The 14,907-nt window shown below is 36.3% G+C and overlaps 1 protein-coding gene across 4 annotated transcripts; it reads right to left on the reverse strand.

Annotated features, from left to right (window-relative positions):
- Positions 1-787: 787 nt before the first annotated feature.
- Positions 788-14,288, reverse strand: LOC126808712 (uncharacterized). Of its 4 annotated transcripts, none has more exons than XR_008789424.1 (9): positions 14,146-14,288; positions 9,552-9,573; positions 7,498-7,800; positions 6,797-7,084; positions 6,236-6,453; positions 4,319-4,393; positions 1,761-4,152; positions 1,491-1,565; positions 788-1,324 (listed from the first exon to the last, which is right to left on the reverse strand). XR_008789424.1 is itself a non-coding variant. In XM_056103546.1 (6 exons), the coding sequence occupies exons 1-6, from the start codon at positions 14,212-14,214 to the stop codon at positions 4,364-4,366; spliced, it is 930 nt and encodes a 309-aa protein (XP_055959521.1). In that variant the 5' UTR covers positions 14,215-14,288; the 3' UTR covers positions 4,172-4,363. The 4 variants fall into 3 exon arrangements, 1 of the variants encoding a protein (XP_055959521.1); XM_056103546.1 differs by lacking the exons at positions 788-1,324; positions 1,491-1,565; positions 1,761-4,152 and having other exon boundaries at positions 4,172-4,393; XR_008789425.1 differs by lacking the exons at positions 6,236-6,453; positions 6,797-7,084; positions 7,498-7,800; positions 9,552-9,573; positions 14,146-14,288 and having other exon boundaries at positions 4,319-4,580.
- Between the last annotated feature and the right edge of the window lie 619 nt (positions 14,289-14,907).

Raw genomic sequence — 14,907 nt, forward strand, 5'->3', positions numbered from 1 at the left:
CATAACGCAAAGGTCAAATTATGCTGCATATAATGCACACAGGACCCCTATTTGGAAATGTTATTTCTATTGTATCCGGGGGTGGGGGTGGGAAGGGGAGCTGGGAGGGTGGGGGTGAAATAGTCATCCCAAACGAACATATAATGAGACAGTAGACAATTGTTCTGCGGCAAATTGTAAGCTCCGATTTGAAAAGGGGATGGACCCGGAAAGAATCCGCCAAAAACTCACAATCCATTTGTTTATGGACGTACCGACGGACAGTGTGACCACATAATACGACCAACCCGCCCATCGGTGAGTTGATTTCAGATTTGTTTCCGATAGAGGGTCGGAGTCGGTGAAGGAAACTGTATGTTGGCGGTATAATAACGTCATCACTAGCAGACTTAAGAAAATCCACGTCTGGTTTTAAGTTTGGGGAGGTTTAAAATGTGGTGGGTTAAGTCCCAATAATATGTTTTAATGATCTTTAGAACTGGGGTTTTCTCTAGAACTTTTAATCACTGGTGAGTTGATATCAGGGTGAGCACAGTAAAACAATAGTCAAGTATCAATCTAGAGCCAAAAGGCAAATATCACGCTTCATTGATTTCCCTTTAACAATGTATTTTACTCCGTAATATTCAAAAACCCAATTTACTCCAAGATACTAAGTAATAATTACTAAAACCCAATATAATAATGTTTTCTATATTCTTATATACACACATTGATCTAAAAGTAAAATGAATCAACTAAGATTACAGAATAGTGGGGAGCTAAAAAAAAAAGGGGGGGGGGGGCAGCCACTCCAGCACATCACTTTCTACTTCTGAATTTATGACGAACACAAACATATTATATTACTAAAAAAAAATGGGAAATTTTGCCAGACAGCGGCGCTACGGCCTACTCTTATATCGAATTCCATCTGCCAGGGGATCTTTAACGTGCGCGCCAATGTGTACACGGGGCCTCGGTTTTTCGTCCCATCCGAACGACTAGACAGCTGTGCTTGTCATGTCCTCTGCCCTGCATCAATAACAAGGGAAAACCACGCCGGAAAATCCCAAGAAACATTCTTGGCTAACACAAGAATCGAACCCGCGAACTCCAGGATAGCGAGCTAGTGTCTTACACTCTTAGCCACCGTGACTCTAAGGGAGAATGGGCTAAGGTGTTCATGTTTATATAAATGTAAAAAAAGTCTAACATTTTCCAATATACTTTCGTCGTTATGTATTTGTAGCAGGGTTCTATTCACAAAGACGAACAAAACACCAGGTCATGGGTTCAGGATTTTATTGTGGATCATCAATTTAGTATACCTATAAAAAAAACTCTGAAAGACATAAAGAAATGTATAAAAATCAAGAATAGTAATAATTTACACTATATACATATATTAAAAATAGTGGCGGGAAATAATTGATTTGAAACAAAGGAATGAATAAGATATTTACAATGAGTTTTAACTAATACAATTACATACAAATACATATACATACCCTATAAAATAGGAGTTTATAATAGGGTTGATGTCTTAAATATGGCTACCATACAGACACAGTATGACACAAAGACTGAAATTAAGGTTATGAATAAATTAACACTAAATAGCCGAGAGTAGAATAATCTCAATTACACAAACATACTTATGGAAATACTTATAGAAATATACTAATAACTTAATTATTTCATATATAAATATATTCTAATTACATTACCATATTAAACAGATAAAATATTAAAGTCAGTCAAAAGAATATAAAACTTACCAAGTGACAGAATGTGATCCTCCTTGTAACAAGGTTAAGATGCAAGTGAGATTTGAAAGAGAAGCTGAGATGTGGTTATTTTAGTGAGTTAAAAGTGAGTAGAGTTTAGACTTGCTGTTGTAAAGATATTCTTAACCAGCTTAGAGGTGGACTATTTAAGGGACAATACAACGAACACCAAATATACCATAAATAACTAATATATTAAAGGGACAATAATACAACTAATATTCAAGATGCAATAAATACAAATATACACAAATATACACTACCACATTATCCCCCCACCAGGAGAAGTGGCGTCCCCGACACTGACATATAAAAAAACAAAAAACAAAACACCCAAACACACGGAAAAATATAACTATAACCTTATTTGCAATAAAAACTACTTCAAATCGTAAATATCCGAATCAAACCAAACTGGGGGATGTTTTATTCGTTGTGATCGTTTAACGGGAATAGGGATAACGGACTTCTTGATTGGAGTAGCAACTTTATTCGAATGCGACCTTAAAACTCTTGTTGAAATAACAGGAACGGGTATTGACGATCTAGACACCCTGGTAATACTTGAATTAGCAGTAGAATTTATGGAAACAGGTGAATTAGAAACAAAATCTGAACTAGCAACTTTATCCGAAATAAAATTGACATCCTTAACAGGGATACTTGAAACAACAGGGTTACACACTGAGTATAAATCGGATACAGGAACAGGAGTACAAACAGAAACCGGAATAATAAAAGGGTCTGTAGTAACTTCAGAAACTGGATCCGGGGAAACTGAAAGCGAAGCATGTGCCAGAACTTGTGAATCATCTGATAATGATGAACAATTGAAAGAATTATTTGACCTTAAATATGGATTAAAAGAGGATTTGGATACAGGAACGCCCTTAGCACTGATTGGAAGTAAAAGATTTCTATGAAGAGTTCGTGCTGATGAATCACCGTCTTTCATTACACTGTAAACTGGAATAGTAGGGTCGGGTTGAGCAATAACAACATAAGCATCTTCTTCCCATTTGTCTGCGAGTTTATTCTTTCCGCGAATCTGAACATTACGAACCAATACAAAATCTCCGATATCTAATGTAGCTCCTCGTGACTTGAGGTCATAATGAAATTTCTGTTTTTCTTGAGCGCTTTGAATATTCTTTTGAGCAATATTATAAACATCTTGAAACCGTTGTTGAAAATCTTGAGAATATTTAGAAAAAGTATGTATATCAGATGGAGAAGAATAAGTACCAAAAAAAAATCAATGGGTAACCTAGGCTGTCGACCAAACATTAAAAAATATGGACTAAAAGAAGTTGAAACGTGTTTAGTGCAGTTATAAACGTAAACAAGATACGGTACATAATCTTTCCAATTCTGCTTTTGATCATCAGATAAAGTACCAAGCATATTCATTAAGGTTCGGTTGAAGCGTTCAGTAAGACCATTACCCATAGGATGGTAAGGAGTGGTGCGGGGTTTCTTAATATCCAGAATAGAACACATTTCTTTAATTACATCACTTTCAAAATTTCGACCTTGATCAGAGTGAAGACGAGCGCGAATACCATACGGAAGAATAAAATTATGGATGATGGCTTTGGCTGTAGTTTTAGCTGTCTGATTTTTCGTGGGAATTGCAACTGCATACTTAGTGAAATGGTCTGTAATGATCAAAATATTTTCGAAGCCACCCTTTGAAGGTTCAAGGGAAAGGTAATCCATACATACTAATTCAAGAGGCTGGGAAGTTTTAATATTGATAAGTGGAGCTCTTTCTGAAGTGTTAGGCGATTTTCTGCGAATACAGCGTGAACACAATTTGATTTTATCTTCTACGAATTTAGACATTCCAGGCCAAAAGAAACGAGACTTAAAAAGATCAAGAGTACGATCCCTACCCATATGACCCATATTATCATGAAGAAAAGTAAACACAGTGTCTCGAAGAGAAATAGGAACAACCATATGTAAAATGGGACCAGATGAAACAGCAATTGAATATTTGCGATAAAGAATATCATCCATAATAAATAAATTATCCCAATGGCGAAGAATATGTTTGGCTTCCTGATCAAAATTGCGTAAAAAATCATATGTCGGTTTAACTCCAGTCTGAACACATTTAAAAACAGACTTTAAAGAAGGGCACGCTTGTTGACATCTTCTCATACGGCTGCTGTCGATAATAATGGAATCAACCGGTGGTGAAACAGTTGGAAGTGAAACATCTTGTGTACAACAAAGGGACTGAACTCTACCTTCATCTATATCACGTTGGGCGCCAAATTTGTAGCAGGGTTCTATTCACAAAGACGAACAAAACACCAGGTCATGGGTTCAGGATTTTATTGTGGATCATCAATTTAGTATACATATAAAAAAAACTCTGAAAGACATAAAGAAATGTATAAAAATCAAGAATAGTAATAATTTACACTATATACATATATTTAAAATAGTGGCGGGAAATAATTGATTTGAAACAAAGGAATGAATAAGATATTTACAATGAGTTTTAACTAATACAATTACATACAAATACATATACATACCCTATAAAATAGGAGTTTATAATAGGGTTGATGTCTTAAATATGGCTACCATACAGACACAGTATGACACAAAGACTGAAATTAAGGTTATGAATAAATTAACACTAAATAGCCGAGAGTAGAATATTCTCAATTACACAAACATACTTATGGAAATACTTATAGAAATATACTAATAACTTAATTATTTCATATATAAATATATTCTAATTACATTACCATATTAAACAGATAAAATATTAAAGTCAGTCAAAAAAATATAAAACTTACCAAGTGACAGAATGTGATCCTCCTTGTAACAAGGTTAAGATGCAAGTGAGATTTGAAAGAGAAGCTGAGATGTGGTTATTTTAGTGAATTAAAAGTGAGTAGAGTTTAGACTTGCTGTTGTAAAGATATTCTTAACCAGCTTAGAGATGGACTATTAAAGCGTATTTTAGCTTTGACTTCTAGGCCGCATTACGGATTTCCACCCAATTTGGTTGGTATTTCGATCTGTTCAAATGAAGTTAATCGGCCGATTGTAGCACCATAGGTCCTTCTGTCTGACGTAGAGAGCGTCTATGGGAAACCGGTCGCCACATCCTACATACGACCCATGCATCTTTTCTTACTACATATTCTGTAGCCTTGTGATCGTCTAGAATTTGTTTCTAGCTGTCTTTACTTCTGCTTCACGTTGTGTATTTACTTCTTCCAGTTTCTTAAGACGTTTGTCTTACCAGGAATAATAATGCATAGTTCGCTTCTACATTTTATATAGCATATAACTGAATACAGGTATACAAGCATAGCACAAATTACAATACTATATAGCTAAAACCACGTCTTCTCCACCCTATCCAGCCTCTCGGCTGTCTAGGAACTCAGATCTACCCTCGATCTCTGGAATCTAATGCAAGTCTGACTTACAGGGTTCCACGGTTTCTTTTAAAGGTAAATGAATATCATGCACCATAAAGCGTGATCATGGCCCTGAACTTGTGTAATTAACAAAATGATTGGTTACTTTAAATCAAATGATGCAATTAGAATAACTCCACTCACGTGTAATTCTGGTGGTAAATGAGTGACATATGTTTTCGATAAATAACTCTTTTTTATATGTCAACTGTCTATTACAGACTAAGTTGATTTAATTATTTTAAGTACATATCACATATTATGCGAATATGTTATTTCTCGAGCAAAAATTCTACAAAAAGTATTACACGATCGGGTTTGCGCAGAAGAACCTCCGGATTCCGATGGTACTATATATATACATCATGGTAGATATTTCTATATAGTAGTTTCTATTGCCGACATTCGAACTGATTGTATCTGTTTACTTTTATAGATTTCCGTACAACTACTCGCCTGAAATACTTTGAGGCATTCTGGACCAGGCATGTCAAATCTTAAACTTTCTTTTGCAAGAACAATAGCACTGCATGTGGTGTTTGCGCTTGAGTGTTTGGACAGATCTAAAGTTTCTTCTGTATTAGAAGCCATATACAAAGACCCCTCTTTGTTACGTACAAAACGAGGTATTAAGTAACCATCGCTCGATTGAGAGCATGTTTTGTACTTGGAATGATCCGGATTAGACGCTATATATAAAGACGATACGTTGTTGTTACGACTAGGAAGAGGTATTAAATAATCATCATTTAATACAGGATTTCGGGCAGAGTTCTTCCAAGACTTTCTAAGGCATACATTTATCTGAGGACAAGCTGTATCATTCCTAGTGACATCTGATTCAGAAAATTTTGGAGCGAATTTGTAAGTCACTGAAGTCGCGGTATTCATATTAGATGGGTGATGGTTGTGTTGACCATTATTTTGTAGGAATGGTGAAGATTCGTTTTCGTTTTCAGTAACGTGTCGTTGCGTCGAAGTAGACACAGGATTTGATTTGTATCGGATACTTACATTTGTCACTTTAGGTAATTCTGCGACGACAGTTGAATCACTTCTTGCTCTTGTTCCAGGTGATGTACACGGTAGCTTTATTCCTGGTGTCACTGCTAAATCCTGGACAGATTCATATACATGAGATTCCACAGAAGAACTCCTCGGAAGTGTGATGTACAACAATTCATCATCTCTTCTCTGTGCTGATATACTTTCATATCGTTTCAATTTAAGGCCTGAAATAAAAAACATTGGATTCAAACACCATTTTCTTCCACCATTTGCTTAACGATCCTCTTTAGCTAGGATTCTATGTGCGTGATCGGTGTCCATGGGGATTGTTTTGAATAATTATGGTCTATACATACCGCGCGTTACTTACCCATAGCATCGTAGCTTAATGGCTCAAAACTATTATTTCTTTTTAAATAGCAACCGATACAGTCGTACGAAAGGGTCAAAACTCTCCTATAATTAGACGAATAGATATTTGAAATATTACGGGCGGTATCAACACATTATTACCATTAATCAATATCTTGTCAACAGACATAAGGTATATAAAATGGTTTTACTTACTGTGAATTATCCTCTTGACTACCAGCACCACTAATATGATCAGAGCTACTATTATTAACGCAAAGGAGGCTAAACTGACTTGTAACGGTATAACACGGTTTGGATCTTTAGTAATGCTGGTTGAATTATTGAAACTGGTTGAATTGTCGAAATTGGTTGAATTATTGGAACTGATTGAATTGTCGAAATTGGTTGAATTATTGAAACTGGTTGAATTGTAGATAGTGTTACTTTCGACGATACGATTTCTGGAGTCTTTCGTGTTTTGTTCTTCTATGGGTGGTAAACCTGAAATAGGATTTAAAATGTTTCCAGATATATTTCAGTGAATAAAATCAGACAATGCTCCGTGGATGACAGGCACTGGATTGTTGTACCAGATTTTAAATATTATTGAATACAAACATTATTTATGTTATTCTAGGTCTAAGCAATGGCCAGAAAGGGGAAAGGTTCAATGCCTTGTGAATAAAATTAACATTTAATTTATTATATTTATCGAGGAATCGTGTACCAATCTTTAAAAACACCAAAGGATCACCTTGGATTTAGAAACTTGGTGAGTTGCGGAAATACGAGCTTCTTCCGCTCGCATTTCACACGTACTGAGAAATACAAATTACTAGTCTCAAATTGAAAGTTAAACGTCATCCAGCGTCATAACCACATAACTCATAGTTTAGGAAATAAATAAATTCTACCTTGCGCAGGCGCTATTTTTCCTTGTCTAAAATTTGGTTTATTCCGGCATGTTATTCCAGATACGTTGAACTCCATGGGATTTACTTCAAAAATTGTTAAAGTGCCATTCACTCTTTTACATGTGAAGTTGCCAACTTCCCAGTTCACTGGTCCAGAATCTTTAACTTCACACACACGTGTATCATTTCTATAGAAGTAAACAGTTCTGTCAATTCTCGTGATCTTAGAATAACAACAAAGACACACGTTACCGCCATCAGCCGGCTTGACTGTAGGCATGATCAGTTCTATCTTGTTGTTTCCTGAAATTGAATCAGGCCAGTTATATGTATATCATGCAATTATAAATTCAAAGAGACATGTAGGAACCTTTGGTATACTTTGGTTATCCTTAGATACCACTGAATTTTATGAATTAATGTATTTTTACCAATTCAACAGAAAAAAAGCTAAGATAAACACATTTGTATTATATTACAAAAAGAGAATTATTTTGTTGCTGCAATCAGCGTAACATCGGTATTTGGCGCACATGCAGTCAAAACTGCGAAAACAAATAATAATTCAGATAGCAGTATGATTATGTTCTGTAAGCAGAAATATTTCAACTTCTATCTAGTTAGAACTCAAGATATTTCGGAATGCAGGTGCATTCAATGGCATAATTCTCTATCATATAAACTTCTCAAACAACTATTTCCCAGAACCAAAAAGACATCTTGGCGATAAAAAGGCAAATATCCCAAATAATCAGCTTTGTCGTGATGTTGCTTTAAAGACAAATTAGACAGAGGAAACGGCGCATAATGTGTGTATATATGCCCGATGATCCCCGTAGTGGTTGAAAGCGCTAGCTAAGATGGAATTGTTTTGGGTTTTTTCTAAAACCCTCATATTTCTATATACTTTTACCTGAGAGTATAATCTTTTTTTTATATATCAGGGACGGCGGAAGCAATTCTTGATTGGGTGTGCTACCATCCTAGGACTTTAGGCGAGGGTCCTGGGCCGCCTAGGCCCCGGAAGCTACTTGTGGACTAGATCGTCAGAAACGCTTTCTGAACGATTTCTGGCTAATAAAATTACTCAATAATAAAGTGAAATTGTATTTTTTTTCTAAATCCCTTACCATGCAAACGGTGATTTCCTGCGATACTGAGCTTGAGAAATATACATGATGATACCAAAGTTGTGGACACTCTAGACGTCACAATCTTTATAGGGTGACCCAAAAATACAGAACCCATAATAATGTTATTAAATCCTACAAAGGTTCAGTCATGTTCTTTTAAAAAGATACTCCAAATGGCCTATGCGGCATTGGAGGCAAACTTGCATACGTCACGCAAAATTGTTAATTACTGGAACACATTCCTCTTTGGGGATTTCCCTGAGTTTTGCTGCGATTGCTGCCTTCAATTCACCAATCGTTTGAGGGTTGTTCTGGTACACATTATCCTTTATATGGGTCTTGTATTTTTGGGGTCACCCTGATCAAGCTGACAATGTATGTTTATAACCGAAAGATCTCGGGTTCTTTCGATATTGGCGCATATAGGACCGTCACTTCCTATTTATACATTTCTAGCTTGTGTACCCTTGTAAAAAAACTTTCAAATTTATCACCATTACACCATAATTACGGTTGAGAGCAATTTCGATATTGGCGCGTATTGGCCCGTTACTTTCTGGATTATGACCCCTTATTGTAAGAAATCTCACTTTTTCAGCATGTTTTATATGATTTTCAAAACCTTTCATACCATTAGAGGGGGTATTGGGAGGAGGGGGGGGGGGGTCAATAGCCTATTCTCAATACAGCATTAGGGAAACACTGGGGGTTAGATATTTCTAATATCTAATTAGGGGGGTATTGGGGTGTTGAACATCCCATAAATAGCATTATTGATTAGGAAGGCACTGGGGGATTGGATACCTCCACTACACCATTCGTTGGGGTATTGATTAAGTCAGTTAATGGCGCCCAGTTACCAACTTTAATTCAATACTTCACTGACAGGTGCATGTATAAAAATAGAATATGATTTCTTACCTGCAAGTTGTTTTCTAACACACTGAAATTAAAACCAAATGACATACATTAAAGATACATTATATAAGATTTAGAACAAGGACTGGCCGTTCTAGCTATACATAGATAGTGAAAATGGAATATATTCAAAATGTCAGTTGAATTACTTCTTTCTGAGCGAAGTTATGACTATTTGAAAAATAATAAACAATCATAAACAAAGTCTCGATTGTCCATTTTAAATTAAATCATTAAATGACGATCGTGGTTCAATCCGTTCAAAATCACAACCACCCGTTGATCTATTTAGTTGATTATGGGCTTGTCACGTGAATAAATGTCTAAATAATAGTTTATTAATATATAACATTTGAGACCAAAAGAAAGATCTGCACCAGGAAGGTGTAGCTCTTACATAATAGATCTTTAAGCTTAACACTAAAATTTAAATGTTACTGTGAACCCACATTAAATTGTCAAGGACAAAAATAGATTTTACGGAGAATTTTTTGAACAGGAAATTATTTCACTTCGTTGCTTTTGTTAGAAATACAATAACCTGAATATTCGTCAAAAATAAAATGAAGACTTTTGGCATTCCCCCCCCCCCCCCACACACACACACACAATAAAAAAGTTTTACGGAGAATAATATTATTATGTTTACTACGAAATCCAGTTTCGCTTTCCCTAAAAAAAAAATGAATACCCTCTTTATATACCGGACATTCAGGTTTGACAAAAAACAGATACTTAAGATTCAAACCAGATTGCCTTCTGAGTGCAATGTTATTCACCAGATTCGAAATAAATAGATTAAGAACTGTGACCTCTTTCGGATTCACATCTCAATTGTTGACAGACCGACAAGGAGACGGTATAATGTGTCCACACTGAAATGTGGGCATATAAAAATTCAGAGTTTAGTGAAAAGCAAAAAATGATACCGTAGAAATAACGATAATGACGCTGAACATCGTGACTAAAATGTGTGACAGTTATATTTTACTGAATACAATTTCACATCTTCGTTGTAAAGAAAATACAATGTTATTGACATAAAAATACGCAGTGAAATTTAAAGTGTGCACAAGTGATATGTGTGGACATTTAAAGTAGCTAAGTCCCTAACTCAATATCATCCAAAATCTTCTACATTGAAAACACGATTTAAATCAGCATTGGTGTTGTGGTCTTACCTGGGAAAGATGGGCTTCTGATATCCAATATTTAAGACAAAATAAACATTTTACCATTGGTACACGACTGGAATAACCAGGCGCTAGAAACTTTCTTTCGGCTGAGACTTCTGGCGTATTTCGCTGAACATAACTGATGACAATTCACAGTAAAACGGAAACGATTGAATGTAAAACAGTTTATATAAATTCATATTATATTATTATATGTGTTGCGACCCATTTGTGCCAATTTCTAGGCCCAAAATATTAGCGATTTAGCTCCTTTAACTTTCGTCCTCTCATCAGCGCAGTGCTTACAACCAAATTTGAAAAAATGCAGCCTCTATCGTGTTCAAAAAAGTGTTTGGTAGAGAGGGGAAATGCTGAATCTCGATATAGTTCGTACTTTTTATAACCATAATGCTTCACTCCAAATTTGACCAAACTTTCGTTAAATAAACGTATAGTCGGGCCATAACCTCCAGATTCGTGAGTAGTCTCTATCGTATAATAACAAGGTTTTGTAAAGGTGGGTTCATTTCGGAACGGAAGGTTAGCGGAACACTGAATGTCGATTATGGTCGTCCTCTCATGGACCCAAAGTATTATATCTATTTTAAGTTCTACAACTGACCAGGGTGCTTTTCATAATACAGAGACACCACTCATCTCGTTTAGGGGTCATTAATTAGATACTGGAAAACCCAAAAGGGATGTGGTTTCCTCGACAAGCCCTCTTCTGTTATGGTCTCGCAAGCTTGGTGATAACGAGTTCACAATAGCTCAATATTTCTTAACTTGAACTCATCCTTAGTCGATCCTGTGCATATTATATAACAAACATAGATTTATATCCATCAAAGATAAGGTGTCAGGCAACGAAACATACGCCCACGTCAACCAAGTCGTCCGTATGTCAACAAGGGTGTCGCATATATTTTTTCTTTGGTCGGTAATGAAAACATTTACAACACCCTAAAATCTGATTACCAACCCATTAAGTAATTATCAGAAATTATTAGAATGTGTTTGGCTTCTAGTTCTACGACATGCTAACGTTAACGTTTAGTATACAAAACATTGTGAATATCATGAATTTAGTTGTTCAAGTTATCGGCAATCATTGAAAATGACTAGATTTTGTCGTCTCATGTCCTTAAACACTGTATATATGTACATTTAATGTCAATCGGGTGATAATTTTGCTCTTGAGAGCATCCACAGTAATAAAGGGTCATAACTCTAGCAATAATTATCAAAAACAACATCCACAAAGTTCGTCGTCTCAGGACCATATACTCTGTGTATAAATTTAATAGTTAAAGAGTCAAGGGCTAAAACTCTGGCAACAATTATCAGATACCGGCTTCTTTGTCTCATGACACTAAACACTGTGTAAACATTTAAAGTCACTCGGGTGATAACTACTTTGGTTTGTAGAATATCCACAAGATTTCTCGAAGAGGCCAAGGGTCATAGCTTAGACAGTAATTATTGGAAATTTTGGAAAGTCAATGGGATTCTTGGTCTTATGATCATAAACACGGACGGAGGCGACGACAGTATGAGACCACATTTCAATGTGGGCGTATAAAAACGGGGACATGTTCCAAAAGTTTAGTTTTCAAATACGGTATGTCCATACGAAACCAATTTCATCCAAGTGATTGCTTCGATTTGTTTAGGACCTAACCCACATTTTGCATACATATGATCTGATAATTCCCTGATTTTACATAGCGATTCAGAATCTTCAAATGCTATTTTCTGGATACATAAAAATTGGACATGTGACATTTGCATACTCAGCCATCGGGATGTTAATCATATTTTATGAGTTTGCATCTAGGTCATGCTTCTCGCCCATACTGATCAAGCATAGTACATAACCCACAAAAGCATTTTAACTTCGATTAAATTAATAGTTCTTGAGCAATTTTGCTCTTTTTTGTGGGGCGGGGGGTGAAATTGCATTTGAATGTTCTTAATTTAAATCACGGGTTTTATTAGTTGTCAATGCTCTCAAGATAGAAGAAACTATATACACTGTTTGGGTAATATAAAGCTAAGCAGTATGGAAGTATTTTGCTAAATAATCAGTTATCACTGTAATCATACCATATGAAATTTACTTGTACAAGTTAACCCAGATTACAATCTCTCATGACAACGGGTTTTACCAATCCAATTTCATATTTGGCAATATCATATAAATGTAAATGTTGATTTGTAGATCGGTTTTACGATTCATAGAATCCTTGACACTGTTTACATTGTACCAAATACTGTGCGGTAGATCCAAACCTGCATGGTCCACGTAAGGTATATTTATGTTGTCCGATATGTAATTTGCGTTCTGCAAAAAAAAGCGTGGCATCCAGCTAGAAGCCGGCCTCTTAGAATTGGGAGCTCTGTGATAGTCTGGCGGCTCAATGCGGGCGGTGTCCATCAAATGGGCACAAAACCAGACCGAAGTTTTCTATAGCATTTTTTTTTTTCGAGTGGTGATCAGCACGCACAAACACCCACTCCCAGAGAGAGGTTTACCGTTCGTATATCTCTGGGAAAACTCGGCGGTCATTAATCAGACTTAATTCGGTTCCTAAGCTCCTTCCCCACTGGCTCGTGATTGGCTGGATTTGTTTGATTTAAATGCTGCCGATTTCTCGACAATTTGATGGACGGTTATTGAGTCTCCGGCCTATGAGTCTTGCGAGGTTCATTGTTTGTACCTTGTTGAGTTTCCCTAAAACTGAGTTTACCTTATCACGAACAGATACTGAAACATCGCCGACATGTTATGGAATTTTCATCAATTTAAGGACATCCCATACTGATAATATCTATTTTTGAACCTCTTTCTCGTCACCATTTACATTTAAAGAGAGAGCGAGAGAGAGAGAGTCAATTTTGGGACTAACATATGGTTCAATTTCATTTCAATAATTCGCTTGTGCTTAGGGGTCTTTAGCACTAGCAGTGGGGGTAACCGGAGGACCTGGATAAAGCCCACGAGGTTGGACGGGCGACCCTACTCCTTTTCACGTACAACCAGGGAATCGAAACCACGCCAGTTGACTCAATAACAGACCTTATGATACAGCGTGCACGCGCTAACCATTCGGCCATCCACCCCCTTACATTTAAAGAGTTTTCTTCAATCGCAGTTGTGACATATACAAATGTGAATCGTCATTATAGACATATCATGTACTTGAATATGCAACCAATCCTCAAAGAGACGCCAATATGGAACACTTTAAAGGCTGCTTTAGTTTTACGACAACTTTACTGACTAGGACCAACCACTAAAATAAGATATATATCACTTATGTTTCAGTTTGTTCGATAGTTTAAAAGACGGCCGAGAATAGGGCAAAATACTTAGTTCAAAATTAATATTACAAACATACAGATGTATAATTTCTACTTACAATACATGCTGGTGTCGTCTGGCAAGTTCCCAAGAACAACATGATAGAAAACCGGATTCCAATCAACATAACGATATTGAATATAGCCGAAACACGATGGGTCTTTTGTAAAGTCTGCTGAACATCTAAAGTATTTAAAATTTAAAAGTAGTGAAGGAAGTATTTCACACATGACCGGATTAATGTCAATTGTGTATATCACTCACCTGCATAGGCGTAAAAGTCAGGGAATGCCCCCCAAAAAATTTATTTTCGGGAAATGAAAAATTCGACGACCTTTTTTTTTTATTAACGTTTAGAGAAAAAATATAACTAACTTATTTCTATGAGATCCACACTGCCCGAAAAGTATTTTCTCGTCTTTTTCTTGTCCACTACATGCTCGAAAATATACCCGAAGCTCTCTTATGATATGTATGCCCGAAAAAACGGTATTGATTTCGGGCAATTTTCTCTTATGCCCCCCTGAATTACTTTGAGCTCCTACGCCTATGCTCACCTGCATAACAAAAAAATATTTTCCCCTGAAATAGGCAAATCAGTATCTTTGATAAAGTGTGATAAAGGAGCTGAATTAGGTAAAAGCAGCTGTGCAGCTCATGTGGCCTTTTCAATGTCAGGTGCGTGCGAATTCGCTAGAAGCGTGGTGACCGCTGATTTTGCATTAGCAGGTGCGTATCCAGGATTGTTTTTTTGCAGGAGGGGGTTCACCCGGTATCTGAGACAATGTATCTTTGGGGGGTTCCATTGAGTCCCCCCCCC

Source organism: Patella vulgata, chromosome 1, assembly GCF_932274485.2.
Source record: "Patella vulgata chromosome 1, xgPatVulg1.2, whole genome shotgun sequence".
Lineage (NCBI taxonomy): Eukaryota > Metazoa > Mollusca > Gastropoda > Patellidae > Patella > Patella vulgata.

Coding starts and splice junctions, on each gene's coding strand:
- LOC126808712 (XM_056103546.1), bottom strand. CDS start 14,214: ATGTTGATTGGAATCCGGTTTTCTATCATGTTGTTCTTGGGAACTTGC. Junction 9,574..14,145: donor AGACGACACCAGCATGTATT/GTAAGTAGAAAT, acceptor TTTTAATTTCAG/TGTGTTAGAAAACAACTTGC. Junction 7,801..9,551: donor TGTTAGAAAACAACTTGCAG/GTAAGAAATCAT, acceptor ATTCAATTTCAG/GAAACAACAAGATAGAACTG.